We start from the raw sequence: 27,764 nt of genomic DNA on the forward strand, positions 1-27,764 counted from the left end.
ACAGCACAGTGAGAAGTTGTGCAGAGTTAACCCAGGCAACAGAATTGTATGAGGTGAACGCAGAGATCTATGTTTTTAAGGGTGTCGGGCAGTTCAGCCTGGCAGTCACAAAGGCACTGAAAGACACAAGTAATGGCAAATAATGATGCCTTGGGGCAGTTTAAAGAACACTTTCCATGTATCACCCCCACACCCCACCCCGAACCCCCACACACCACTGCACCACCACCACCAATGGAGCATACACCACACTACTCCTGCTGTGAGAGACCTGGAAGCCGGTGCAGGGTGTCTGGGGTGTGACTTGCCACTTTGTCAAAAGTGGTGGCGCTTCCTTCCTACCCTCATAGCCACTACATTCCCTGGGGCAGCCAAAAGCAAACCCAGTGGCTCCAGGCAGAGAGCCCTTGGATGGAGGCTCTGCAAGGCCTGTCCAGGAAGGTGGGGACCTTGCTGCCCACATGCCCCGCCCTTCCCTGCCCAGCATCCCAGGGTCTGAGGTGGGTGTGGTCAGGCCGGCTTTAGGACCTGGCGGTGACTAGCGAGCGGCCGTACACTCCTATAGGCGGCAGTCCGGACCGAAGTGGCAAGGTCTGAGCCTACCTACATCCCTAGCTGCGGCGGGCTGAACAGGCGATGGGCCGCTCGGGCTGGCTGCTGCTGTGGCTCGGAGCCGCGGGTAAGTGCCTTCTAGCAGTCAAGGAACCGTCCAGCCAGAAGCACCTTCCTAGGGTTAGGGATGGCGGTCGCGACAGACCGAGTCCCAGTGGCTCCTCCAGAGGCCTCCACCCGTCGCGGCCAAAGCTCCCAGGCCCGTGTTCCTAGAGTGCATGCTGAGAAGCGCGGTGCCTGCCTGAATCCCGGACCCGGATCGCGTCGCTTGGGAAGGAGGGACAGGCCCTAGGGTCTCAGCGCCGCCTGTGGGCGGGACCGCCAAGCTAAGTGGAGGAAAGGATGGGGTGCCTGCAGGACTGAGGTCAGTGCGGCCCCCAAGTCATCCACTGGGAAGGGCTCTCCAGGGGAGAAACTTGCGGAAGTATCAGTGGGCATCCTGCGGAGCCTCGGCGACCAGAGCTGCGTCTTGGCCGGCTTCCAAGCTCTGGAGTGCGCTGGCTAGGTGGGGTCAGGGGCGTGGCCGCAACAGGCAAGGGCTGGCTGTCGAGAGGTTCTATTTTCCGTCTTCCATTAACATCCTGCCCCCTCTCCCAACTCTGCTGTCTCCCCGTCACCTTTCAGGCACAATTCTCTGCTCCAGCTCGGAATCCCAGGGGCCTTTTCTGCCATCCTCGCTCCTGCCGCTGCCAGCTCCAAGCCCCCGGGTCCCGAATGTCACGGCCCCACTTACCGGCTCGGAGCCAGCCTCTCCCCTAATTCATCGAGGTGAGCTCCGAGCTCCTTCCTCCCGTCTGCGCTCACCACGCCCAAGCCTTCGGGCCGGGCAGGTACTCTACGACCCTTCCCTCCCTCCCTGCTCTCAGGCACCCACGGGCCCTGGCGGTTCTCCACCTGCGGGGCCAGTGGTCCGCGCGGGCCCACACAAACACAGTGCGACGGGGCCTACGCCGGCAGCAGCGTGGTGGTGACAGTGGGGGCCGCCGGGCCTCTGAGAGGAGTGCAGTTGTGGCGGTCGCCCGGCCCCGGCCAGTACCTGTAAGTGGACGGCAGGGATGGAGGTGGGCGGAGCGCTGGGAGTCGGAGGTTCTGCGGTCAGAGGAACCAAGGCCACCTGCGCACCACATTGCGTCTTAGGGCCTTCCGCAGAGACCTGCGGAACGGGCGACCTTGACTGTCCCTTCTTCCAGCGGAACCCGGGGAAGGGTCGCAATAGTCGCCACCGAGTTAGCTCGTACCCGGGAGCCTTTCCCGGCCAAGCACAGGGCCCCAGACCAGCGGCGGCGCCAAGGGAAGCCTCCTAAAATAAGTGTGCAACTCTCCTAACTTTTCGGTGTGCAAACCTAGTCTCCCCATCCCTTCAAAATGGACTGCGGCCTCTAAGGCCTTCAGATGAGAACTTCTGGAGCCTCCTCTGTCACAGTCTCTGCCCCGGGCGGGCGGCCTGAGGACCGACGGCCGGTGGTCGAGGGCCGTGGACTCAGCGCCCGCTTTCCGCAGGATCTCAGCCTACGGCGCGGCGGGCGGCACAGGCGCCAGAAACCACCTGTCGCGGGCGCACGGCGTCTTCATCTCGGCCGTGTGCTCCCTTCGTGGTGGGGAGCCGCTTTACATCCTCGTGGGACAGCAGGGAGAGGACGCCTGTCCGGGAGTAAGCCGAGCCTGCGGGAAGGGGGCGGTTCAAGCGCCCCAGGGTGAGGGCGCGGCGGAGGCAGGGGCTCTCCTTGGTGCAGAGACACCAGCCCTGCGAGGCGGGGGTCCCGCGCGCGCTGAGTCCGGCGCGCGGTGCCCGCAGGGGAGCCCGGAGAGCCGGCTCGTCTGCCTAGGAGAGTCTCGGGCCGCTGAGGAGCACGTGGCGACGGATGGGACCGAAGAGGTCCCGGGGTCGCGGCGCTGGGCCGGAGGCGGCGGGGGTGGCGGGGGCGCCACCTACGTCTTTCGGGTACGTTGGGGTCCCAAACCTCTTCCCGCGGGCGCGCACACACGAGCTCTCCATATGGGCTTGGGGGTCCCCATATCCCGGGGCCTGGCTGGGCCCTCGCCCGGCGCCGGGTCCTCTTGACGGCCGCTGGCCCCGTAGCTGCGCGCCGGCGAGCTGGAGCCGCTGCTCGTGGCGGCCGGAGGAGGCGGGCGGGCCTACCTGAGGCGGCAGGACCGGGGCCGGACGCAGGCAGCCCCCGAGAAACTGGAGAACCGCTCGGCGGCGCCCGGGAGCAGCGGGAGAAGCGGGGCGGCAGGTGAGGGCGCGGGGCCGCGGGGGAGAGGGACGTGGTCCCCATCCGAGGCCGGCCATCCTGCTGTCTCTCCGCAGGTGGAGGCGGCGGCTGGACGTCGCGGGCCCCCTCTCCGCAGGCCGGCCGCTCCCTGCGGGAGGGGGCCGAGGGCGGCCAGGGCTGCGCAGAGGCCTGGGCTACGCTGGGCTGGGCCGCGGCCGGAGGCTTCGGGGGCGGCGGCGGGGCCTGCACTGCGGGCGGCGGCGGCGGCGGCTACCGGGGTAGGTGCATCCTTGGGGAGGGCAGCGGGGAACCCTGGGTGAAGTGAGGTTAGAGCCTTAATACAGGCAGGAGTCCCTCAAAAGGCTAAGCGGGAAAGGCATTAGGCCTCGCTCCATCCAGGCCAGAGCAGGTAGAGTAATAGCTCTCAGGAAAGGAGGTCACATAAGTTGCAATTCACACATGCAGAGAGAACTCCTTAGATTTTCATTTAAATCCAGGACCTTTTCCATCACAACAGATCCCCTCCTTGTTCTGCAGCAGCCCCAGGAGCTTAGAGCTGGCTGAGTTAGCAAGCTGGGCAGGGAGGCAGACAGGCAAGGATGGTTTAAGTCAGTAGTTCTCCAAGTGTGGTCCCTGAGTCAGCAGCATCAGCACCACCTAAGAGCTTGTTAGAACTGCAAATTCTCAGCCCGCCTCCAACCTACTGAGTCATAAACTCTAGGGGAGGGTCCCACCATCTGTGTTTTTATCAATCCTCCAGGTGATTCTAATACACTCCAGAGTTTGGAAACTGCTAGTGTAAAGAAACAGAGCCTTTGTGTCTGTCTGGGCTGTACTATTCATACGTACTTTATACACATCATCTGCATTATCACAGAAGGGGAATATGTGGGTTGGGCCTCTCCCATTTCATAACTGAGGACGTGGGACCAGAGGGATTCAGACAGACAAGGAGTGTCCCAGCCCACCTGAGCCAGGCCTTCAGGTTCAAGCTGGTTACTCCCTCCCCACCCCCGACCCCCATCTCTGGCCTCTTGGCTCCCAGTTGTGAGCTGGCAGCACCTGTATTGTAATGCTAGTGTAGACAAGGTCACACTGGGATCTCCACTGGGAGACTTCAGCTTCCCCACTGTTCATAAGCCAGCTTCCCAGCTGTGAGGCAGCTGTGTGCTCCTTCCTCCCCCCATTTTGTAGCCAAACCTTCTATCACTTTTAATTTCCAGGGGGTGATGCCTCAGAGACTGACATCCTCTGGGCTGATGGGGAAGATGGGGTGTCCTACATACACCCCAGCAATGAGCTCTACCTGCAGCCTCTGGCAGGTATTGGCCCCTACCCCCCACCTTTCAGCCTGGCCCAGCTCTTTTCCTCAATCCCTGAGCCCACACCCATCTGAGCCACCAACTCTGCACTGTGAACTACCTCTTCTTGCACAGCACAGGAACACCTGGGAACTGGACTGTCAGTTGTGATGCTGGTATGGGGCATTCTGGGGTGCTTGTCAAGTATCTCCTTAATATGAATTTTCCTCAAAAACCTGGGAGCTCAAGGATCCCAGAAGAGGGAGTATGCAGGCTTACCAAAAGTCCCCCAAGCACTCCCACCATGGTTAAATGCCAGGCCTTGTTCCCAAGTTCGGGGCTAGAATTATCCATGTAGCTGGAAAAAGTGTGTATGCTCCCTGCCTCCCTCTGCAATATCAGTTCTTGTACTCATAGTCACGGAGAACCACGGAGAGGTGGAGATCCGCCAGCACTTCAACTGCAGTCACTGCCTTCTGAAAGACTGCCAATGGCAGGGGGAGCTCCAGTGGGCCGAATGCATGTGCCCAGAGGGCATGGAGCTGGCTGCAGATAACATCACCTGCATGGGTATGGCCTGCCTTTGTCCAGGGTCTGGATTCCTGGGGCCCTGGCCTGGGAGGAGCTATAGGGCACTGGGAAAGATGCCTGCTGTGTGCCAGGCACCAGGCTGGGTACTGGGCAGGGGACTAGAGGTGCAACAGGGCATGCTCTGCCTTCAAGGAGCGTGTAGGCTAATGGTCTAATGTGGAGGGGAGATATCTACATCTATGTCACATCTGCATATCTAGAGCTAGAGCTAGATCTGTCTCATGGGGACAGTTGCCATGGGAGGTGTAAAGTGTGTTAGGGGTTCTCAGGAGGCAGAAGTTGTGTTTGTCCAGGATAAGTGGGGAAAGCATCATGGAAAAGTTAACTCTTGAGCTGAGTCTTGAGGCGTGGCTAAAACTTGGGGTGGAGGGACAGAGAGGAGCTTCCCACTGGAGGTGTCTCTCTTTCTCCCTAGACCTGCCCACCCCACCAGGCCCTCTGGTTCTGATGGTGGCTGTGGTGGTGACCTTGACACTGAGCCTCCTTATGGTGTGTGTGGTCCTGATTCTGGGTATGGAAGCATCCAGCAAGCATGGCTGATTCAAGGCTGCCCACCTCTCCACTGAGCTGTGATGAGCTTCTGTGGGGTCCCAGTGGCAGACACGGTTGATTTTAAGACCCCTACTCCCAGCAGAGTAGTGGTGGGCTCCTCTGGGTTTCTAAGAGTAGAAGCAGCTGGGGAGGCCTGGGGGAAAACATTTACCTTAATGGGCATCTGGAGAGGGGTCCTGGGCAAGGGGAAGCAAGGCAGAGTGGGCCTGATGGGCAGGTAGAGAGTGTGCCATTGTCCCTCCCACCCTCAGTGAACCATCAGAAGTGGCAGGGCCTATGGGGGATGAGGCTGCCAGGCCCTGAGCTCATGGAGCTGAGCAAGCTTCGAACCTCCACCATCAAGACAGCCCCCAACCCCTACTACTGCCAGCTGGGGCTTGGCCCAGCCCAGTCCTGGCCTCTGCCCCCAGGGCTTACCGAAGTTTCCCCAGCCAATGTCACTCTGTTCAGGTGAGTTCTCCCCCTCCTTCTGAGAACCTGTGCTCTGAATCCCCACCCCCAATCCCATTCCCTCCTGTGGTGAATTATGGATTCCAGAGAGCATCTGGCCCAAACCCCTTGTGTAGAGGAGATGGAGGCCAGAGAAGCTCCAAAAGGGAAAGTAACTTGTTCAAGGTCAGCTGTCATCCCCAATTCTGGGATGGTAGGAAGCCTAGAATCTGAGTCCTTTGGAGCAAAGGCTGCCTCCTCCCCAGGGTGTCTGCAAGAACCTAAAGGAAGGCCTCACCACAGACTCCCAGACCCACTCTGACCCCACACCTGCCTTCTCTTCTGCCCTGGCTCTGTGCTTAATACGGCCCCTGCAGAGCTTGAACTTGGGGACATGCCATGGTGCAGAGAGAGCTCAAATCCTCAGATAGGGCCACCTGGGCATATGGAGGGGATGGGAGGTAAGGAGGCACTAGACCCTCTAGGACCCTTCCCATGGCCCAGGCACCCACGCCCTTCCAACCTGTCTTCCTGCAGAGCCCTGGGCCATGGTGCCTTTGGAGAAGTCTATGAGGGACTGGTAACTGGCCTTCCTGGGGACCCCAACCCCCTGCAGGTGGCTATCAAGGTGAAAGAGGGCAGGACTTCTGGCTGTGGGTAGGAGAGCAGGGCTCTGTGGAGGGAGGAGCAATTCCTGGCACTAGGCTTCAGCCAGCCCTCCTGAAGTGTCATGGGCTCTGTGCTCTTTTGCTCCCAGACTCTGCCAGAACTCTGCTCTCCTCAGGACGAGCTGGATTTCCTCATGGAGGCACTCATCATCAGGTGCACCTGGGGCCGAGGTGGAAGGTGGGAGGGAGGCGCCGGGAACTGCCTGCAGGAACAGCCTCTCTTCACCCTGGGGCTGAGAGGCAGCAAGGCTAGGGACACAGGTCCTCTCTAGTTTTGTGGAGCCTGGAGCATGGTTTCTCTCCCTGCTGGTGATGGGGTATGTGCACCACTCACTCAGCAAGTTCAGCCATCAGAACATTGTGCGCTGTGTGGGGCTCAGCCTCCGGGCTGCCCCTCGCCTAATTCTGCTGGAGCTGATGTCTGGAGGGGACATGAAGAGTTTCCTGAGGCGCAGTCGGCCGCACCTGGTGAGTCCCTTCTCCCAGCCCTCCAAGCCCCTCTGAAGACCCTGACCACATGTTCCCAAACCTGCATGGACTGATGTGCCCTCTGCCCGACCCAGGACCAGCCGTCACCTCTGGCCATGCAGGATCTGCTCCAGCTGGCCCAGGACATAGCCCAGGGCTGCCACTACCTGGAAGAAAATCACTTCATCCACAGGTTGGATGTGATCTTGGTTCAGGGGACCCCCCCAGCCCAACTTCCTCCCCAAGGAACAGCCCTTCCACATAACTTTTAAGGAACAAGATCAGGGCTGGAGCTTCTGAGTTCCAGCTGTGATTTTTTTGCCCAACTCTTCAGGGACATTGCTGCCCGGAACTGCCTACTGAGCTGCACAGGACACGGTCGAGTGGCCAAGATTGGGGACTTTGGGATGGCAAGAGATATCTATAGGTGTGGGGCCTGGGGAGGTGGGGAAGGCTGCTGCTCCAGGGGAGTTTACCAGCACCCAATGGCATCTGAATGACTCATCACTCCCTTCTTCCCTCCTGTAGAGCCAGTTATTACCGAAAGGGGGGCCGGGCTCTGCTGCCTGTCAAGTGGATGCCCCCAGAGGCCTTCCTGGAGGGCATCTTCACATCCAAGACGGACTCCTGGTGATAACACGCCCTCCTCCCTCCCCTGCCTTGGGCTACCTCATGTGAGGGAAGGGGAGACTGCCTGATGGGCTTCATTTGATCCCCCCACTCGTGATGCAGGTCTTTTGGGGTGCTGCTCTGGGAGATCTTCTCACTGGGCTACATGCCCTACCCTGGGCGCACCAACCAGGAAGTGTTGGACTTCGTTGTCGGAGGGGGACGGATGGACCCTCCCAGGGGCTGTCCAGGGCCTGTGTGAGTATGGAGTGTTGCCCAGAGAAGGAGGTCCTTCACAGCCACGGGTGGGCACGAACTCCTGCCTTCCCCCAGGTACCGTATCATGACCCAGTGTTGGCAGCACCAGCCTGAGCTCCGCCCCAGTTTTGCCAGCATCCTGGAGCGCCTTCAGTACTGCACTCAGGTGTGCCCCTGACCTGCCCTGACCATCCTGGTCTTGGGGGTAAGGAGGGAAGCCATAAAACAAAGCTGTGGCCCCCTTGTGGCCCCCTGCTCCTCTACCCTCCTATTACAGGACCCTGATGTGCTGAATTCACCCCTGCCAATGGAGCTTGGGCCCACCCTGGAGGAGGAAGGAGCTTCTGGACTGGGGAGCAGGTCTTTGGAGGGCTTACGATCCCCACAGACCCAGGAACTGAGTCTGGAGAGCTTGAAGAGCTGGGGAGGGAGCCTCCTTGGCCCCTGGCTGCCCTCTGGCCTCAAGCCCTCCAAAATCAGGGGCCTCCAACTACAGAACCTTTGGAATCCCACCTATGGCTCCTGGGCCCCAAGGGGCCCTGAGGGTGAGGACTCGGGCATTGACGGTAGCAACAGTTCCTCTCTGCACTCCTCAGGCTTCTAGGTGGCTTGTTATTTCAGTAGCCTCTGTCCCCTGCAGTCTGTGCTGCATGTCTGGGCCTGTCTCAGGGCTGGCCTGGCACCACTGGAATCTTCATCCTGGTAACCAGCCCCAGGCCTCCTGCCGAAGAGCTTGGCCACCCCCAGACTTTGATCTTGGTGACTAGAGGCCACCCCCCTGCTCCAGGTGTGGGCAGGGAGTTGAAATTGCCTCCTGCAGGAAGCCAGCCTCTGGACTGCCCTTTCCTCATGAGAGTCCTTCGCCTGGGCAGCCCCCAGCCCTACAGATGCCTCTAATAAAGAGCTCTTCTCACATCCTCCAGTGGTCTGAGTGGATGTGAGGGATGCAAAGGAACTAAGAAAGAGGGGACCAGAGGAGGGGGGAGGAGACCTGAGTTGCCAAAGCTGGTGTCTTTCTTTTATTGGGAAGGGGAGTCCATTGTAGTGTGGGAGGTTAGACCAATAGATCTAGTGCCTGCGAAATAAAATTCATTATCTGGCCTCTCTGGAGGGGTATGGAGCCCCTTCAGAAGAGCTGGGCTGAGGGAGAAGCCCACTGTCCCACTCTACCCCGCCTCTCCCCCTTTAATTTAGTGTCATCCGCTCTGGGAACGCTGAGGCTTGTATGGGGAACAGCCCCCGGCACGTGCAGTGCGTCCCGTCGTGGTTGGCACCTGGCCCTGCTGGACCGTGTGAACCGCCCCCGCACCGCGGGGTTTCAGTCTCTCGCCCTCATGCTCGGCGGCGGGGACGCAGCCGCAGGTCCATCTGTCAGACCAGCCCGGTCCACGCGGGGACAGAGGCCCAGCCTCATCTCTCGGCCAGGCTGGCAAGGATGCCAATGAGATTGTCCAGCCCCAGCAAATAGCCGTCCTCGCGGTTGCCCTCCTCCCAGGGCCGCCGGTGGTCCAGGGTCTGGCCGTTGGGTAGGGGCGTGGTCTTGCCGAAGTCGATGAGCCACACACCGGCGCGATGGCAGTGATCATGCACGAAGAGGAGCGAGCTGCCTATCACCTGCCGAGCCCCACTCAGTCAGGCCACGGGCCCTTTCCCGGAGCAGCCCCCCATCCTGTTCCCTCTGTAGACCCCTCACAGACCACAGACCAGGCACCTGAGGGTATCCCACTTACCTCATGCCTCCTAAAAAACTCGGAGACCTCCAGGGTGTCCCGGATCTGCTGCAGGCGGTTCAGATACCTCCTCTGGAGAGGGTAGGGTAGGAGAGGAGGGCAAATTAACTAAACGCCAATTGAGCCTCTGCTAATGTTAGGGTCCAGGATGCATGCTCGGCTTGGCAAATACCGTCATGAGGAAGACACAGGCCCCCACGTGGCGCGCAGCCCGGAAGAGCAGGAACGTAAAGCAATTACAACACAATGCGATAAACGCTACCATAGGGGTCACTAGGCGAGGGCACCCCTCAGTTCCAGGCTCCCCTACATCTCATGGTTCTAGGATCTAGCGCTCACCAGCACTTCTGCATCCCCTTGCACAAACTCCTCAAAGACGCGGATCACCTGTTCCCGGCTTCGCGTGGTCTTGAAGTCGGTGCTGCAGGATCCGTCAGCTTTCTGAAGGAGGTGGGACAGGAAGTGTCAGGGGCCCCGTACCCACCCGAGGGGAGAGGATCAGGTTAGAGCCACGGTACCTCCCGGGACCTTTGCTCCCAGGGACAGCAAGACGGCCGACAGAGGGTGCCTCTTCATGGGCTGGGGGGTTGCCAGGAGGGCTGGAGTGGAGGAAGGGTCGGGGCGGTGCAAAGCGAAGCAGGCCTGGCCTACCTTGATGCCCTCGATGCGGAAGCCAAGCGTGGTGCTGGAGCTGATGCCTTCTCGCCACTGCATGTAGCGCGGCTTGGTGACTGCGCGCTGCGCGTGCTCCTCCTCGGTGGGCGCCGCAGGGTCTACCGCCAGCATCTTCTTGTACATGTCCTTCCGCAGCTTGGGCCGCTCGCGGGCTTTGGTCAGCTCCTCTTCCAGGTAAGTCCTACCGGGGCGAGGCAGCGGCGGGGCGTGAGTGGGCGCACACATGGACCCCGTCGAACTTGACCTTGGACACGGGGTAGAGCGCTCGTTCCAGCCCTGGGCCCCCCGCCCGGTCCCCGCCTGGCCCGGCAGGGCCCGCGTACCTGACTCCCATCTTGCAGTCAAGTACGCAGGGCCCATCGAAGCCGTCGAGCAGGTCCTGCAACTGCAGGTAGCTCTCGCCATCGCGCTCCACCACGCCGTGGAAGGCAGGCACGCAGCCGCGCAGCGCGTCCACCATGAGCCGCGCCAGGCAGTAGCGCTCCGGCTCGGAGCTGCGCTTCAGGATCAGCCCGCTGGTGCCCGCCGCCTTGAAACTCCCTGCAGATGGGCGTCAGTTAGCGCCGCCTAGTCCCTTCTTCCTCCAGACAGCCACCCTCCCGACCCGCGCCTGCCCCGCGCTCACCTGTGTGCCCAGCCAGCTGCACCCAGGCGTAGCGTTTCTTGAAAGGGCTCATGACAGGCAAATTCACCATGGTCCGGATCTTCTGCCAGTGGCTTTTCTGAAAGCAACACGGTCGTGGTCTGCACGTCGACGTCTCAGCAATGCATACGTCCTCCCTCTGGAACAGGGTCTCGCCCTGCTTCACCCCACCCCACCCCACTCCACCCCACTCCACCCCAGCCCACTGCAAGCAGCTAGGGCCAGATGATTCATTCATTCATTCAAAGAAAGTTTACTGTGAGCCTGTGTGGCGGCACGGGGTGGTGACAGATATCCAGCTTCTCGAATGTGCTGAGAAGAGCCCTGGGCTTAGCCTCAGACGGCTCAGGTGTGCACCCCAGTTCTGCTGCTCGAAAGCTGCGTGGGCAGGTTATTAAACTGCTCTGTCGAGGTTTTAGAACTTTTGTGAGCATAAGACTCGCCTGATGGTCACCTTTAAAAATACAGATTCTCAGGTTGACCACAGGGAAGTAGTCTAGGGTGGGACCAAAAATTTGCATTTCTACCAATGCCTCAGGAGATTCTGAGGCCTGAGAAACAAGCCCCTGGGTGTCAGTTTCTTCATCTATAAAATGGGGAAATAACCTCTGGGTTGTTGTGAGTAGTAAGTGACACTTGAGTGTAACAGGCTCCTCTCACCCCATTCCTCGGCATGAAGCAGAAGCTGGACAAATCTGGATTATTGATTCATTCACTTGGGACCATCGGTTCCTCTCATTTAGGGAGACAGACAAACACAGAAAAAAACCTTTACAAAGGCCCAGGGCAGGGAGGTCAGCCTGGCAGGGCCTGGAGAAAGAATGGCTTGGGACTCCCCGAGACCCTCTTGGTATGTCTGGATGCAGTGTCACTCCTTGCCAGTTGGCAAGGCCCAGGGCACCCTTGCTCTTGATCTAGACTCAGAAACCTGAGTTTTGAAAACAGGATGCAGGGCTGAGGGCCTGTCATCTTAGGTGAAACTGGGAAGGAAATGTAGATTTTGGTGTATTTCTTGCCTCATGACCATTGCTTCTGGCCTCCACCCAGTCCTGAGAGCATCTCATACTCTGGACCTTTCCTCTTCCCACCCAGATCTCATCAGTCCTGTGTCTACCCTCTGAAGTACACAGGTTTGCTCATCCACACTGTGTGCCTGCCTTTTAGAGGAGTTCCACATGTGTGCCCCCACAGGGCTGGAACCCAGAACTCCAGCCTCACTGACCACAGAGAGTTCCAAGAGTGGGAGGGAGAACTGAGGCAGTGGCCTAAGCAGGGGAAGGCTGCTGCCCACAAAGCCCTTTCCCGTGGGAGAAGATGGGGGTTAGTGAGAGTACTGGATGGGTAGTCAGGAGTTGGTTCCAGTCCTGGCTGTGTCACTTTCTAGCTGAGTGAACCCAAGTGAGAATTTCATCTGTGTGAGCTTGTTTTCTCTGGGAGGACATAGCTGCTGCCATAACCCAAGGCACCGTTTACTGACCGCCTACTGCATGCCAGGCACTTCTCATCCTGCATCAGTCAGCTTTGCTCCTGTTTTCCTACTGAAGTCCCTACATGGCACACCAGGGTGTGATCACGTGTTCAATCCCCAGGGATCTGGGGGTGTAGCCAGAAGCAGCCCACTAGAAGCATGACATCTCGTTCAAAATTCCCTTTTTACTCTTTAAATATATGCAAGGTTTGCATTATGCTGCATAATAAATCCAAGTTTTCTTCTAAAACTCCCACTTCCAAATCCTCAAATAAAATTCCAGGAAGAAGTATGTGCCATGTGTACTCAGCAGCACCATCCTATACTCTCTTCCCCCACACTCATGTGAGAATCAGGAGGATGATGATGATGCACATGCATAGCCAGTGCATGAGGTGGGGGTGTTATTGCCATTTTTCAGAAGGAGACCAAGGCTCGAGGAGTGAGCATCCCCTCACTCACTGCCTCCAGCCCCCTAGTCTCTGGCTTAAGCTGTCTACCAGCCCAACCCCCTCCTCATGTTCCAACTGCCCCAGCAGCTTCCAAGTCCATGTTACCACCTGACTCCCTTTGGGGGTCGAATGGGACCTGACAGGAGAGAGAGCTTTGTACAAGGTGAAGTGATTTGCAGCCACAAGGTGGTGTAAGTATTTTCATCCCTGGGGAAACACTGAGATCTGCCTTGGGACCCCTCTCTGTTCACTGGACACCTTTGCCTTCTTCCAAAGGAATGAGTTTAATGGTGGGGCTTCAGGCAGCTTTAGGGACCTACTGTCATAATTTGGGGGACAGTAGGACTAGAACAGACTTAGTCAGAGGGTACATCTAGTTCTATAGCCCCCGCAGTGGAAGAGGGAACCAGCCCTGGGTTAGGTGAGATGGGAGAGCAGCAGCATCCTTTCTTCTGGGATCATGTGGGAGCAGTGAGTGGGGCTGGAAGGTGGAAGGTGGGCCTGGTAGAAGAGGATTTCGTACCCGCAGTCCTGGGCTGCTGGCACTTTATTGACGTGTGATGATAACACAGCATCATCACTCGCTCCCGAGATGAGGTAAAATGGGGTCATCACCGACTCTCCCTATTTTGTGAGGATCATATCAGCCAAGAGCAGTGAAGACTAAGGCTGGTTCCAGCCATGCAGGTTACATAGGGCTTTCATACCCGTCATGTCATCTGAGCCCTCTTAGCCACCTCCCGAGGTTGGTATCACCGGGTTTAGCTCCCCAGCCAGTAATGGATATGGTCAAACATGGAAGGAATTGATGTCGTGGAACTCACTGCCATCTTCATCTTAGGGAGCCACCTCCTCTAGGGAACGTGATGTATATAAAAAATGCATGTGTCCTAAAAGACTCCTGGAGGATCCTTCTTCAGTGGGTGGGTGGGGACTTTAGCACACAAACAACAGCAGGGAAGATATTTTTGAGCAGGTAAGGCTTTTATTGTATGGATATCAGAAAGCAGATTCATTATGTTACCAAGTAAAATCTAGCTTAAAAGAGGGCCAAAGCCCCATCCTCTGGCCAGGTCTACTCCCCACAGAAGTCTAGGAAACCAACTCACAGTCAGAGGCTACCGGGCATCTTGGGACAAAGAGCCCAGAAGAGTTGACTGTGTGAAAGAGTCTTTGATGAAGGCACAGGAGGACCCTCTGATAATTCCTCACCCCTGGGGCTGGACAGGGAGCAGCACTCTCTGAGCAGGGCTTGGCTGGACCCTAGCCTCAGACTCTCCTTTGTCTTAGCTCCATCTGGAAGCCCTGAGGACTCCTGCTTCTTATCTCACACCATACACTCAGGGTCTCTTCTGCCAGAACAGCCTCTTTGCTGTCTTTGGTATTCAATCCCTTACTTCCCGATTCCCACTCTTTACCTCCAATGATGCAGTCTGAGGATGAAGCTATGGACCAGCCCAACCCCCACCCCATGTTCTCATTGCCCTATCAAACTAGCACTCCCTGAGGTGGTGGTGGTGGTGAGAGCAATCAGTTTCAATTTATAAAATGATTTGCACTAAGGTATAAGTGACCCACGACTTCACCCTCCCAGGGGCATTTGCTTTTTAAAAAGGAAGTCTGTTAACCTAAATTCTGCTCTATAATTAGTGAAAAGTGAAGTGTGGGAGTTTTGAGTCCAGGACAGGATGGCATCCAGGTCTCCTTACCCATCCTGGAGCACTGAGAGAAGAGAAGCAAATGAACAGGAGCCAAACACCCTCTCTTCTGCTAGGGCAACCCCCCAAAATTGTTCTAAGATAAAGGCAAGGCCTAAGAATAGGCAGCCAGCTGCCCTTGGGGATAGACTCCCAACTCCTCTCCTGGCCTGTCTGGGTTTCCCTGCCCATAGCTTTTCCCTCTACCAAGGGAAAGGCCTCCGGAGGGGAGGCACGCTGCCTAGTCTCGACTACCCTGGGGGAAGCCCAGCTCCAGGGAGGCTGTGCCGGGCTCCTAGGAGGAGAAGGGAAAGGATGTATGTGCCGGGCAGAGGTAAGGTAGGGCCTTCCCAGGGCTCCTGCTCTGCGCTATTCCTGTTACCCGCCCAGGCCTGGGTCTCAGGGGCTGGCGAGCTGGGAGCTCCCCGAGCGCCGCCTCAGTATCTTTCCCGCAGGTGCATCCTCCATGGTCAGCCAGCCGGCGGCCTCTACCTCCAGCCTGGGGAAGCCCTGCCGGCAGCCTGCGCGGGCGCTGTGCCGCCCCCGGACCGGACACGAGGCAAAGTCCGCGCCGGGCCCTCCCACGCGGACGCAGGCGGCCTCTGTCAACAGCCCCGGGCTTATCTGCTGCCGCCGTGGCTGTTTGCCTTCGGGGAGGCCCCAGCGGGCTGGGGGCTGAGAAGGCCTGAGAGACGCCGCCTTGGAGCAGGAGGGGCCCTCAGCGGCCATCTGCGCCAGCTCCTGGCCGCGCCAGCAGACGGCAAGGCCGAGGGTGGGCGAGGCCGGCCGAAGACGCTCAGGGCACAGCTGCCACTAGTCCCTGGAGTCGTGCCCCAGCCGGCTGCCTACGGTGCACGCAGGCCTGGGCCGCGGGACCTCCTCTGCCTGCTGGCGGCTGCCTCCGTGGCGCCCTTCCTCCTGCGCCCGCCTCTCAGCTGTCAGAGATTTGAGCGGGGGAGCGGGGACCCAGAGCTACTGCTCCGGATTTTCGGAGGAGGTGGGGAGGGGGGTGTCCTCTCATTGCCCCACATCCCACCTCCTTGGAAACCCCTCGGCGGCACCTGCCTCCCTACATGGGCCGGGGTTGCACGAGGAACAGTCACGGGTCAGGAGTACCCTTACCCCCCCGGGGAGGAGAGAGGGACTCCCTGCACCCTACACCTGGCGGCGGGGTGTGTTTCTGCTCTATGAGACTTTTTTTTTTCTCTTGTGTCACTTACAAACCATGCAGCCCTCTGAGTAGTGTAGGTCTCAGGGGGTAACTGAGTCACAGACCCACTGCAAGTGTTTACAGTCTCCCCCGCCTCACCCAATCCGAGCGTGCAGCGGGGCGCGGGTTCAGCAGGCCCAGGCCGCGCCCCAGAGCTCTCCCCCAACGCCGGCGCGCCACTGCGGCTCTCACCGCCCTTCTGGGCAGGCCCGGAGCCACCAGAGCCGGCGGGGCGCCCTTCGCCTCCCTCTCCGTTCCAGGGACACTTGCATAACGTTCATCTAAAGCAATTCCTTCGCGTTAACTACGGGTAGTTATTTAAAGTATTTGGCCTTGGTTAAAACAAGGGGGACGAGACGGCAGTCCTGGGCGCCCGCCGCACACCCCTGAGGGGCAGGCACTGGGAATGACTTCACCGCATTCTGGCGAGGGTTATCCGAGGGTCAAACCTGGCCCCGGAACATCCAGGCTACCAGAGGCGGAGACTAGGCTGATACCGACCTTTCAGCCTCAGTTTACCTTCTTCCAGGCCACAATTAGGAGCAGTAAACCGGGAAAGGCTGCGTTCCGCTCCCTGCCGGAGCTCCCAGCCCCGCGCCCCTCCCTTCCCCGCGTCCACGCCGCGTGCGGGCGCCGGGAGCAGACGGCGGCGGCTCCCGAGCAGAGCCTGGAGCGCCGCTCCACTCCCACTCAGGAGAGGGAACCGTGGCAACGGCGGGGGTGGGGCCGCGGCGCGGGAGAGGGGGCTGGGAGAGAGGGAGCTCGCGCGCCCCTCTCCCTGCGAGAGTTCGCGGGGCAAGGCCAAGCCCCTCCGATGCCTTCGGCCCCACCTCGCAGCCAGCAGGTCGCGCTCCCCCCTCCCCACCCGGTCCCCGTGGCCGGTCGCAGACTCCTCTTCACTCTCCTTCTTAGACGCCCCAGGACCCAGGCCGCGACCCGCCCGTGGAACCGGGGTGAAAATTGCCAAGGCGAGAGGTCGGCCTGGCGCCTCCCTCCGAGCCCCACGTTTCTCCTAAACAGTGAGAATCCGACCCTCCGCGGCGGGCGCTCGGGGAGGAGTCGGTCCTGGGAGAGCTCAGAGCTGGGTCCCCCGCGCGCGGCCTCCGCGCCCGGCGCCGGCCCCGCCCCCGCGGCCCGTACCTGCCCCAGCTCCTCGCCGGCTTCCAGCTGCACGTTGCCTCGGCTCCGGCTCTCGCTGTCGCTCAGCAGATCGTCCTCCGAGTCCTCGGGCAGCGACGAGGAGCCAGTGGAGGAGAGCGACGAGGTGGAGAGGCGGCGCGGCTGCTGCAGGTGCGACGAGCCCACGGCCGGGAGACAGCCGCCCTCCGGCTCGGGCGGCCCGGGGCTGGCCGGGGGGACGTCCGGCTCCTCGGCCGTCACAGTCAGCTGCGGGATCACCGGGGCAGGGGGAGGCCGCGGAAGCCCGTTGGGGACCCGTCCCCCACGCCGCTTGGCCCCGCGGGCCCGGGGATCCCCCGCGGCGGCGGCGGCAGCGACCGCGGCGCAGCGCGCCTCGAAGAGCAGGCGCAGCTCCCCGACGCTCCGGCGCGGGGCCCGCTCGAGCCCCGGGCTGCAGGGGCCCGCGCCTCCCGGCCGCGCCATGCCCGTCGGGCCCCCGGGCAGTGTCATTTCCCGGCACGAGAGCCGCCGCGGAGCCCACCAGCCCGCGGCGCGGCGGGGACTGGAGGCGCTCGGAGCCCCAGGCTCGAGACTGCCCCGAGGCGGAGCCTGCGCGGCCGCCCGCCCGGGCCCCGCCTCGGCCGCGCCCCCCGCCCACTCCTTTCGCTTTCAGAGAAAGCGCGGGCCTCCGCCGGCCCCGGCCCGGCGGGGAAGGCTCCCTGCTGCTCCTCGGGTGGCCGGGAAGCCCAGACCTCTTGCGCGCAGACCCAGGACCTGGCCTTCGCGGCCTCTCAGTGCCCGCCCTCGACGAGACGGGAGGGGCCGCTCCGCCCCCGGGCGCTACTGCCTCGCCTGGCTCTGGGGCTGGGAAGGATTCCTCCTGGCTGCTCAAGGGCCCTGACCTCGCAGGGGAGGAGCTGGTCCTGCTCTTGCCCTCCCACCCAGTCCTTTCCGCGTTCCGTTCATCCTGGGCCAAGGCTTCCAGGTCTCCGGGGCTTTCCTGCCCCCGGGGCTGCTTCAGTATAGAGTTCAAGGCAATCGGCTTCCCAAAGAAGCCTCCCCACAGGGCTTGCGCCCAAGTGGGGACTCTGTCCCGGAACGAGCTGAGGCTTCTCCCCTTCAGTTCCTCACTTCTCAGAGGGCAGAGATTAAGGTCGGGGAAGGGGCCTGGATCTCCCCCTTCATCCCTGCGGCAGCATCCCTGGCTACAGGCTGGGGGGGCGGGGGGAGGTGCTGAGCCTTTCTTCCTCCTGTCCTTATGGAGTTCTGGGCTTGGAGTCCGCTGTGGGGCTGTAAGCAAGTCATGTCACCTCCCTGGACTGCTGATTCTCCTCCGCAAGGTTGTGGTCCACCGCACGGGATTGCTGTGAGAATAAAATAAAATGAAAGATGTGCAATCTCTAAACGTTAGCGTAGTTTTAGTGTGGGTGGTACAGCCGGTCTCAGCTCACTCTACCTGATTTTCGGCAGTCTCTTCACCCTTCTGAGTCCCATTTCCTCTCTTGTGAATTTAGGAAAACCTCATGTGACCCGCAGAGTTGTGGCTGTGGAACTGCAAGGAGAGCGCTGCTGGGGGTAAAGTGTTTCATACACAGCAACATGCTCATCGGTGGCATCGTTGTAGTGGGTCTTGGCCATTTGACACGTTCGTGGTCAGCTGAACTGCAAGGCTTCTTTGAGTAGAAGTCAGTATTTCACAGCATTTCCTGTCTTCCCCAAAATGCCAGGCATGAGGATCCTTGTCAGGGGCCTGGTGCCTGGGGGTCTTTCGGGATACCATGGTGAGAGCGCCCCCAGAAGGATTGCCTCTGATGCTGATGAAGGCCAAAGGGCGGAGCTTTCCTTCTCTTATCTCCCTTCAGCCAGGAGTCAAGGATGGGCCAGGAGGAGAGAGAAGGAGGGTTCCGACAGAGAATGGGAAACTTCAGCAAAGAAAGAAGGAGAAGATCCTGGGAGAACTGATGAAGAAAGTAGGAGTAGAAGAAACAGTGGGAGGAGGGAGAAGAAATGGAGGAAATGAAGGAATAGGAGAAAGAAGGAAATACAACAGCCTGAATACTTGAGTCCTCTGCGGAGAACCTGGAGAATCACAGGGCCACCTTCTCTGGTCACAGAGATCTGGAGGAGCCTTTGTGGGAGGGGTGTGCTCTAGAGCCTGAGGGCCCAGAAATACCCGTGTCTCCTGCACTCACTTCTCTCCCTCCTTCCCAGCTACCCTGGTCCATGGTGGGAGCTGGGAAGGTACTGCCCTGGGTGGTAGGGGGGAGGCTGGGGGCCAACTCAGGGTAGGGAGAGTGAGCAAGGACCTGTCAGAACTGGAAAGTGAGGAGGGAAGTGAGAGGAGGGAGTGTCGGCTGCCCACATGAGTGCCAGCCAATGCCTGGGCAACGGTGGTGGAGGTGCCAGCAGGCTGGGAGCTGCTCTTTGTCCTGGCTGCCAAGGGAAAACTCAGGGGAAGTTCCTTTCCTTTGAGTGCCAGGCTCTAGCCCAAGGGCCAGCAACTGAAGAAGAGCTCTTTGCAATCCCAGCCCAGGTGTCCCAGGTAAGGGCAGACCTGGGAAAGGGTGCTGAACTGAGAGCTACTTTCACAGCCTTTTAGAGTGGGAAGGGTGTTTAGATGCTTCTTGTCCTCCTCATTCACCATAGAGAAGTAACAAAGGGGTTAAGTGACTCAGCCAGGGAGGTTAAGGCACTTGTATAAGGCCACACAGCTAGTTGGTGGAAAAGCCAGAGTGTGCCCTGGCTAGGTCCCCTGACTCCTATTCCTGTACTGTGCTCAGTTTCTTTCATCAGCATCTTGTAGCTCAGTCCCTAATTCCTTATCCAATGAGGGCAGAGTTGTCCTCCACCTAACACAGGCAGAAAGCAAAAGGGCACATACTGGGGCAGGGCCTGGGGGTCCCAATAGAGCTATGGGACAAGGTCAAGGGGCTCTCCTCTCCTCTTAGTCAAGCCGAGAATGACACTTCAAATCCTGGAATCTTGTTCTTTGTGCCTCAGTTTCCCCAGTCTTCGAGGCTGTGAGTAGAGGGATGGGGTGAAAATCAGACCGAGAGCTGTGTAGCTGTGGAAGCAGCCTCTGGTGTGCTGCACAACATGGTGAAACGGGAGCCTAGAAGAGTGTTTCAAGGTTTCGATGGTCATTGGATGGCTGATCTGAGACAGGACGTGGGAGTCCCTCTGCCTCATCCACAAGGCCAACTGCATGTCTGAAGAGAGAACTGAGCTTTCTTTTTCTCAGCATCTCAGTTCAGGGGTCCTCCTCCTGTACCCTAGGGGCCTGCATCCTGGGGTGTCTGAGTCTTCACCCCTCTCCATGGCCTTCAGGATTTATCAAGCCTGAGAGCGACATCCCTCCTGTGAGGTAACAACCCTGGGGCACCAAACGTGGGAAGGGGGAGCCTGGAAAATGGGATGTGTGAGGTGAGGGGTTTCTGCGGGCCTGATCTTATTCCCTAGCCTGCCTCATTGAGCTCTGCTCCTCCTCTACCCCACCCCCAGGGCAGCACCAACGGCCCCAGGGGCAGGAGCAAGGTGACTGCTCCCCATCCCCTGCCAGGCACAGTGCCAGTTTCTGCTTCCCAAGGCTGCAGGCAGGGCCTCTTACCTGGGGCAGAGAGGATGGAGCGTAGCCTTTGACCTGTACTCCTGAATGGGCCGCCTGTAGCTTTGAGAGGACTTGAAGGCCTCTCCAGAGAGGGCAGAGTCTCTATGGGGGGTGTGTGTGTGTTGGGTGTGCGTGTGTGTTTGGGGGACAAATGTTCCTCTAGACCAGGTCGTGCAGGGTCTCATTCTAGTCCACCACTCCCAGACATGCTCTGTGGGGCTTGGCATCCTCCAAGGACTTTCTGACCTCAGGATTCCAATATTCTGTGACAATACCTGTGATTCATTCATTCATTCACAGAGCAAACAGAAACTTCCATTGAGAAGCTGCTATGAACCAGGCATTGTGCTGAGTGAAAGGGACATAGGAATGAGGAGCTCCTTTGATGCCCCCTCCTTACTGGGAGCGGTGGTGTATCATTTTACATGGTCTTCTGGAGGAAGGAAACCAGAAAGGATCCAACCAGAAAACAGGCCCCAGGATGCTAAATGGCTGCAGTTACTCTCGTTTCCAAGGAGCTGTCAGCGAGACCTTGGTCTGTCAGCTGCTTCACACAAACCACTCCCCAACCCTGGTCAGTCTGATGCCCTTCTCTGCCCAGAGCATAGCAGAGAGGGTGCTGGGGGGCTGGCCAGAGCCAGGGCCAACGGACACGTGAGTCTGGGGAAGAATGAGAGGTCTCCTTCCTCCTGGGGAGAGGAGCAAGTGGCTGTATTCACCTGACAGCCCCACACCCCTTTCCCTGCCTCTGGGTTTCTCCTCCCCACAATCACCGGCCCCATAATAGATAGACTTCGTGGGAATATTCTGGGATTGGGTGTTAGGATAGTTTAACAGGACTAGTGATCTAGCAGCATTCGATGACCCTCCATCCTCTGAGTCACTCTAATCAAAAACGAACAAAATGTGTCATCACGCCTGTGTATGCGCAAGAAGAACATTTTCTCTCCTGACACACTTCAGAAACAAGGTTCCCCATTCCTCCCAGGAGCCTGTGTTCCTGTGGTTCTCCCTGCTCCCTCTCTCCAGAACTCAGAACCCGCAAAGTCTCTCCCAGTGGCCAAGCGGAGGCAGAAGGGACCGGGAGCATCTGAGGTCAGGGACGGTGTCGAGGCGACTGCTCTAAGAACGCGGCTCAGACTGCACCGACGGCTCGGCCCCCCATGTCCCCACCAGGGCACCTCCCCAATTTTGTGACCGCAGCGGGTGGGCGCAGCCCGATTCCATGTGTGATCTCTCTGCCTGCCCTCGTGACCTCCGCCCCAGTGCTCCGCGACCAAGTCCACAGAGCATCCAGCGGAGGAAGAACCGGGAGCCGCCGGGAAGCGGCGCGCAGACTCCGGGTCCGGGGAGGGAGTGCCCGGTCCGCGGCGCACCCGCTTCCACCTGACGCCGCGGTTTCTCGCGGCCTCGGGTGGAACCCACAGGACTGGCGTCCCGGGCTGCTCCTGCGGGCGGCGTCCGCGCCCCGGGGTTTCATTCCCGCATGCGCTGCGGTCCGGGAACAGGATGGGAGCGGCGCGGTGGGGTTGAACGCCCCAGAACGTTGCCGCTCCCGCTTTCCCCCCGCCCCTCTTCCCTCCACCACGTTTATTGGGCATTAACTAAGTGCCAGGCGGCGCTGGGTGCTGGGGCTATGGAGAAAAATGCGGCAGACACAAGCAGCTTCCAGACTAGGGGTGCAGACTCACAAATAACAGTACAGCGTGGTGAGTGAGCCGCCTGGAGGTGCTCCCAAACCCGAGCGGGAGAAGGAGATCCGGGAAGGCTTCCCGGAAGAGGTGACTTTTCAGCTGAGCGCTGAAAGACGAGGAGGCGTTCTCCAGGAAAATGGATGGAGATACATAGCCAGTGCGTTCCAGGCAAGGTGAATGTGTGTGTGGCCTAGCAAGATGTGTGTGCTGAGCAAAGCAAGGTCTTCAACAGCTAAAAGAGTGGAGGAAAAAAAACCCTGATGTTTTGAAGAAGGTACAGAGATAGTTAGCCACCACGAGAAGGATCAGAATTTTGTTAGACTTCTTTACAGTTATTTTCCGGTAGGGTATTGTTTTTATGTTTTAAACACTCTTGGTGGTTGCCAGGTGGCGGTGGTGACCTTCGGAGTCAATGATGGCTGGGAGCAGGATGACGTTTTCAGCCTGGCCATCTGCAAAGAAGGGGTGTTTTTCGGGGCTGGAGAGAATAGCAGCAACAAGAGGCAGGCCAGGAAGATGGCGCCGAAAGCGAAGAAGGAAGCCCCTGCCCCTCCCAAAGCCGAAGCCAAAGCAAAGGCTTTGAAGGCCAAGAAAGCTGTGCTAAAAGGTGTCCAGAGCCACAAAAAAAAAAGAAGATCCGTACCTCACCCACCTTCCGACGGCCCAAGACACTGCGGCGCCGAAGGCAACCCAAGTATCCTCGGAAGAGCGCCCGCGAAGAAACAAGCGTGACCGCTATGCCATCATCAAGTTCCCCTTGACCACTGAATCAGCCGTGAAGAAGATAGAAGACAACAACACACTTGTGTTCATCGTGGATGTCAAGGCCAACAAGCATCAGATCAAACAGGCTGTAAAGAAGCTCTGTGACATTGATGTGGCCAAGGTCAACACCCTGATCAGGCCTGATGGAGAGAAGAAGGCATATGTTCGACTGGCTCCTGACTAAGATGCTTCGGATGTTGCCAACAAAATTGGGATCATCTAAACTGAGTCCAGCTGGCTAATTCTAAATGCAAGTTTTTTTTCACTATAAAAAAAAAAAAGAGGCAGGCCAATGGCAGGTCTGCTTCTCTGGGTGGTTCCCCAGGGCAGCCCGCCCCAGCGCCCACCTGTGGGAACCTCAACCTGGAGGAGGGTTTCTTGGCCCCGAGGTAGGGGCTGCCAGGAGTCTCTGGGCTGAGCACTCCAGCTTCTGGTGGTGCCTCTGCCCCACGCCCAGGCTGGGGCTGTTCTCTTGCAGCTGCCGCCCCCTGCCTCTCCTGGCTGCCCCCTCTATCCCCACCCCTGCCACTCTGCCCCACAGTCTCTCCTCTGAGGCCCAGTGGCTTCCACTCTCACTAACAACAGCATTTACCAGACCCCCACTGGGGAAAGGAAGACTTAATCTTTAACACAATCCTGACAGATCTTCTATTAAAGATGGGGAACTGCAGCTCAGAGGAGTTAACTAGCTCAGCCCCAGGTCATGTGTGGCAGAGCTGGGATATGAACCCTGCACTGAGCCTGTGTCTTGTGGCTCACCCTCGGGTCCAGAGCACCATCTGTAAGCCCTAAATGAGCCTATGCTACAGAGGCTAAGCCCCTTCGCTGGGCCAAGAAACCCCACCTCCAGGGTCCACTCAGCGGCACAGGGGCTGGCCTGGGGAACCTTACAGAGAAGGCAGGCTGCCGCTGTTCCCTCCAGCCCCCCAAAACTCTCCTCCCCAAGGGAGCTCAGTGGCCCACTTTGGTCGGGGAAGTCACACACAAAAAACTCTGAGCTGGGGGTTGCTGGCTTCCCTGCTCTGCTCCAGAAAGCTGCTGGACACCACCACTCAGGATTCCCTGAGGACAGCCACCCCTCCCCTCAACTCCGGAAGACGAAGTTGACTGATGCTGTACCCCTCTTCCCTCTGCATCCCTCTCTCCCAGGCAGTCAGCTCCCTTGCTCCCCAAGCTAGGCAGCTATGGCTGCCCCATAGCACCAGATTCTGGGAGATAAGTGGACTAGGCTGTCCTCTGCTCAGAATCCCTGCTCTCTAGAACCCAAGGGAGCCCACTGCTCCCAACAGGCGGGTAGCGGGAGCAGCAGGGAGTTGGAGAAAACCTCATGGGATGCAGCAGCTGAGTGAGCCCCAGGGACCCACCTCTCTCAACACCAGAGGCAGGCTTGGACTGGGCTCCTTCTATCGTGACTGTCACCTCCCACCTTCCCAGCTCTAAAGGGGAGTAGATGATACAGAATCTTGCTTCCTAGCTAAAACATGGTCAGAGAGGTCTGAGACGCAGCTTCAGGCACTGGGGGTGTGGCGTCCCTACAGATCTCCCCAGCTTGAAGGCTGTGGGAAGGATATCAATATTTCCTCCGTAGCCACACTCACAGCCCCTGGGTTCCCCCTTTGCACTCACAATAGGCAGAAAACAGGATAGTAGAGGAACTGCGCTTAGGCCAAATGAAAGCTGGAAGGACCAGACTCTCACCAGAGTTAGGCAGGGTTCCAGGGCCGACCTCGTTCCATTAAAGCTTGTCGGTATCTTCCAAAGCAGGAAGTCAATCAGGCCAATTGGAGGGTGCCCTGGGTCTAGACAACTACGACATACCAGAGAGGCTTCTGGGGAACCAGGCTGCTGGAGGGTTGAAACAGCCACTTTCACTTTGGGGGCGGACAGCTAAGAGAAGGGGACGGAGAGAAAGGAAGCAAAAGAGAGGCTTGCTTGGACTTTCAAAACATGACTTTGAGAGTTGCCACTCGGGATGCAATCTTTGGACTCAATGTGATCCCCTTGTTAAAACAGGGCATAAAGTTTATTTACAAATATCTGTACAGTTTTGAGTGACAGCTCAGGACTTCACAGAAACAAGAAAACAAAAGCATTCTTTGAAGGGAAGTTGCAGGCAGCAGACTTTCCCTGCACCTGTCAGAAGCAAGACAGACAAACAGACCTGTAGATGGTGAACTAGGCATATGGACGTTGGCCTTCTTGCTTTTTGGAAGGAAGTGAAAAAACAGCATTAGGTGCCGCACCCTTCAACACTGAAACTACGTGGGGTGGGGGGTGGAGTAGGGGGCAGCCGCAGCAGCTCCCCAGCACAAGAGACTGTGAAGCACTAAGCAGCCCAGCTGGTGGGACAGAGCCAGTGTCTTGAGCCCGGTCAAGATCTCAGCTCCGAGGCCCTGCCTCCGCTGAGACTGGAGACAAGTCCCCAGTCTCGATTCCATCACCAAGCAGGCCACCCAGGTGGGAAGGTGACTTTCAGTCTTCTTTGGTTGGCTTTTCTCCCTGCTGTTTTGGCATCTCCAAGTTTCAGCAGCTGCACGTGGGGAGGCAGTGGCAAAGGGGCTACAGTGTGATGCAGTTTTAATAAAAATTTTATTACACAGCCATAATGTAATCGACACTTCTCCAAATCCAAATGATACTAAATACAGATCTACATGGTGGATCAGAATGACTCCAGCAAATTATATGGATTCTATAATTTCATGTCTTTTAAAACCAGAAAGAAAAAGAAGTCCAAGTTTGTCATGATAGGAGAGGTCCCAGCAGCTCTGGGACTCCGCCGGAGTCCAGGCAATGTTTAACAGTCTGTGATTCCACATTTACACAATAGTCTGTAAAGGGTTTCGGTCAATGGACTATTCAAGTATATATGATTTTAATGAGTCCATCACCACTCCTTTGCCCAAACAAACTGTGTCACAGCTACCACATAGCTGTGTTAGTCATATTTATCAATTTTACAGTCACAATACTTTTTAAAAACCATCCATTGCTGCTTTTTTTAAAATAAAAAAGTGTAAACTAAGTTAAAGCAACACTGAGGCTCTAGTGAACCCAGAAGAGTTACCAATTTCATTTTTATGTTTAAATACAAATTGACTCCATGATTTCCCGTCATCCCACCTCCTTACAGGAGAGCAGGATGGAGCACACTGCAGGGCTTCTGGGTTCCTCTCCCTCCGTGGGAGTCGGCAGCTCTCAGCTGTTCCTTTAGCCTAGTTCTTGGTATATATAGTCAGCTGTACTTTGTTCTGAAAAGATTTGTTAAATGCCACTTTTATTTACACTTGGAGCTTTACACCTGAGAATGATTATCAAGCAGTCAGCTTATCTCTTTTCAAACATTTCATAAAGACATACACACGTTGCTGGCCTCACCCTAGCTGCACAACAATATATATGCTCACCATATATATATATGGATACACACACACAGAACTGCACATGCTTGTAACACCTGCAACCTAGATCTTTTTGTGTTCGTTCTCTCCACATTCACGTTGAATACTTTCTCTTAAAAACAAAACAAAATGTTATTCTTGCTGAAACAGCAAAACAGAATCACTAGGAAGAGACAAGTACACGGAGTGGGAAAGAGACGTACTCCAGGTTCAGCTAAGAAGCTGTGGGCTGTACCCAGGGGATGAGCAGGACGCCTGCACTGCCCTCCCCAGCACCTGGCGTGGGCTGCCCTCCCACCTGCCAGGACACAGCATACAGGGCATGGGCCACACTGGGGAGTTTCCTCGAGGTGGGGAGGTGCTGGGAGGAGGAGGGGGAGGGAGGTTACACAGCTACAGCAGTCAGGCCTGTTTAGTAAGAAGAATCACATTTAATGAGTTTCTTTCTTTGCAGTTTCAGATGCTCAAGTACAGCTGAAAAAAATCTGAAACAGCTATAGACCCATGACGGACGTGATACAAAGAGTACTGCATTTTAAAAAAATGATAAAAAAATCCACACACTTACAGACACATACACACACACACACTCTCTCTCTCTCAAACAGACCCCCCCCGCCCCGACAAATGTACACTTTTTGGAAACTAAATTGGTTTTGAAAACCTCTCTTCCGCAGAGATGGGAAGCAGAGACAGAGGAGGAGAGAGGAAGCAGGACTGCAGGTGCCCAGTCCCCTCTCCCTCCACAAGGGTCGGTGCCAAACGTTCAAAGGTTGGGTCCACGGCAGCCGGCAGAGGAGACTGCCCAGTGTTGCTGCTGTCGCCACCAGGGGCTCAGCAAGAATCCCAGCTCCACGGTAATACTGAATGCGTGCAGAGTGGCCAATGAACGGTGCTGGTTTAAAAAAAAAAAAAAAAAGCCAAACACAAATCTAAAGACATGGATAAAGCCCAAGAGAGCCCAGGTCCACACTGGGTGGGGCCTGGGAGTTGGTGGGAGATGGTACAGACAAGGGAGGTCTATACAGCAAATGGTTTATATTACAGATGACTGGCAGTTCAGAGTCTCTTCCCAGTTCTACTGCTGCTCCAGCCCAAAGAGGGCAAATGAAAGGAAAAGAGGCAAGGTGGGACACTGTGATGGGGCATGCAGGGTCAGGAGCAGCAGGCTGGGTGTGCTCAAATAAGCCCCCGTCGCTTTTTGTAGTCTTCCAAGTTCAGAGATCTCCTGGGAGCCCCGTCCTTGGCTGGCGGAGCCTTGGAGGTGATGGCCAAAGCCTTTGACTCTATGAGAAAGAAGAGAAAATTGGCATCTAAAGTACCTACAGAGTCCTTTATTTATTTATTTTGGTGACGAAGATCAGCTCTGAGCTGACATCTCTTGCCAATCTTCCTCTTTTTGCTGAGGAAGACTGTCCCTGAGCTAACATCTGTGCCCATCTTCCTCTATTTTGTATGTGGGACACCTCCACAGCATGGCTTGATGAGCAGTGTGTAGGTCTGTGTCTGGGATCCGAACCCACAAACGCTGGGCTGCCAAAGCAGAGTGCCCGAACTTAACCACTACACCACCAGGCCAGCCCCCAAAGTCCTTTTAGT

The 27,764-nt window shown here is 57.7% G+C and overlaps 3 protein-coding genes and 1 pseudogene across 3 annotated transcripts in view; 2 read left to right on the top strand and 2 right to left on the bottom strand.

The window, feature by feature from the left end:
* The first annotated feature begins 523 nt into the window (after positions 1-523).
* Positions 524-8,622, top strand: LTK (leukocyte receptor tyrosine kinase). Its single transcript, XM_044765110.2, has 20 exons — positions 524-679; positions 1,237-1,380; positions 1,479-1,650; positions 2,113-2,263; positions 2,408-2,554; positions 2,693-2,849; positions 2,924-3,106; positions 4,052-4,150; positions 4,547-4,699; positions 5,136-5,231; positions 5,524-5,722; positions 6,239-6,329; positions 6,459-6,523; positions 6,708-6,837; positions 6,933-7,030; positions 7,172-7,264; positions 7,366-7,467; positions 7,570-7,704; positions 7,780-7,870; positions 7,982-8,622. Exons 1-20 carry the CDS (start codon positions 637-639, stop codon positions 8,306-8,308), a joined length of 2,676 nt encoding a protein of 891 aa, XP_044621045.1. The 5' UTR covers positions 524-636; the 3' UTR covers positions 8,309-8,622.
* A 78-nt stretch (positions 8,623-8,700) lies between these two features.
* Positions 8,701-17,343, bottom strand: ITPKA (inositol-trisphosphate 3-kinase A). The gene is made up of 7 exons (XM_044765111.2): positions 16,720-17,343; positions 10,735-10,831; positions 10,433-10,649; positions 10,086-10,290; positions 9,774-9,875; positions 9,435-9,506; positions 8,701-9,318 (listed from the first exon to the last, which is right to left on the bottom strand). Exons 1-7 carry the CDS (start codon positions 17,206-17,208, stop codon positions 9,115-9,117), a joined length of 1,386 nt encoding a protein of 461 aa, XP_044621046.2. The 5' UTR covers positions 17,209-17,343; the 3' UTR covers positions 8,701-9,114.
* Positions 17,344-22,500: 5,157 nt separating this feature from the next.
* LOC106841355 (large ribosomal subunit protein uL23 pseudogene) lies at positions 22,501-23,002 on the top strand (annotated as a pseudogene).
* A 2,332-nt stretch (positions 23,003-25,334) lies between these two features.
* RTF1 (RTF1 homolog, Paf1/RNA polymerase II complex component) overlaps positions 25,335-27,764 on the bottom strand; it is a 42,269-nt gene continuing 39,839 nt past the window's right edge. The window contains exon 18 of the mRNA XM_014857349.3: positions 25,335-27,451. Within this exon, the coding sequence (XP_014712835.1) occupies positions 27,345-27,451 (107 nt within the window). The 3' untranslated portion in view covers positions 25,335-27,344. The remainder of the gene's footprint in view (positions 27,452-27,764) is intronic.

This window comes from Equus asinus, chromosome 2 (genome assembly GCF_041296235.1).
Source record: "Equus asinus isolate D_3611 breed Donkey chromosome 2, EquAss-T2T_v2, whole genome shotgun sequence".
Lineage (NCBI taxonomy): Eukaryota > Metazoa > Chordata > Mammalia > Perissodactyla > Equidae > Equus > Equus asinus.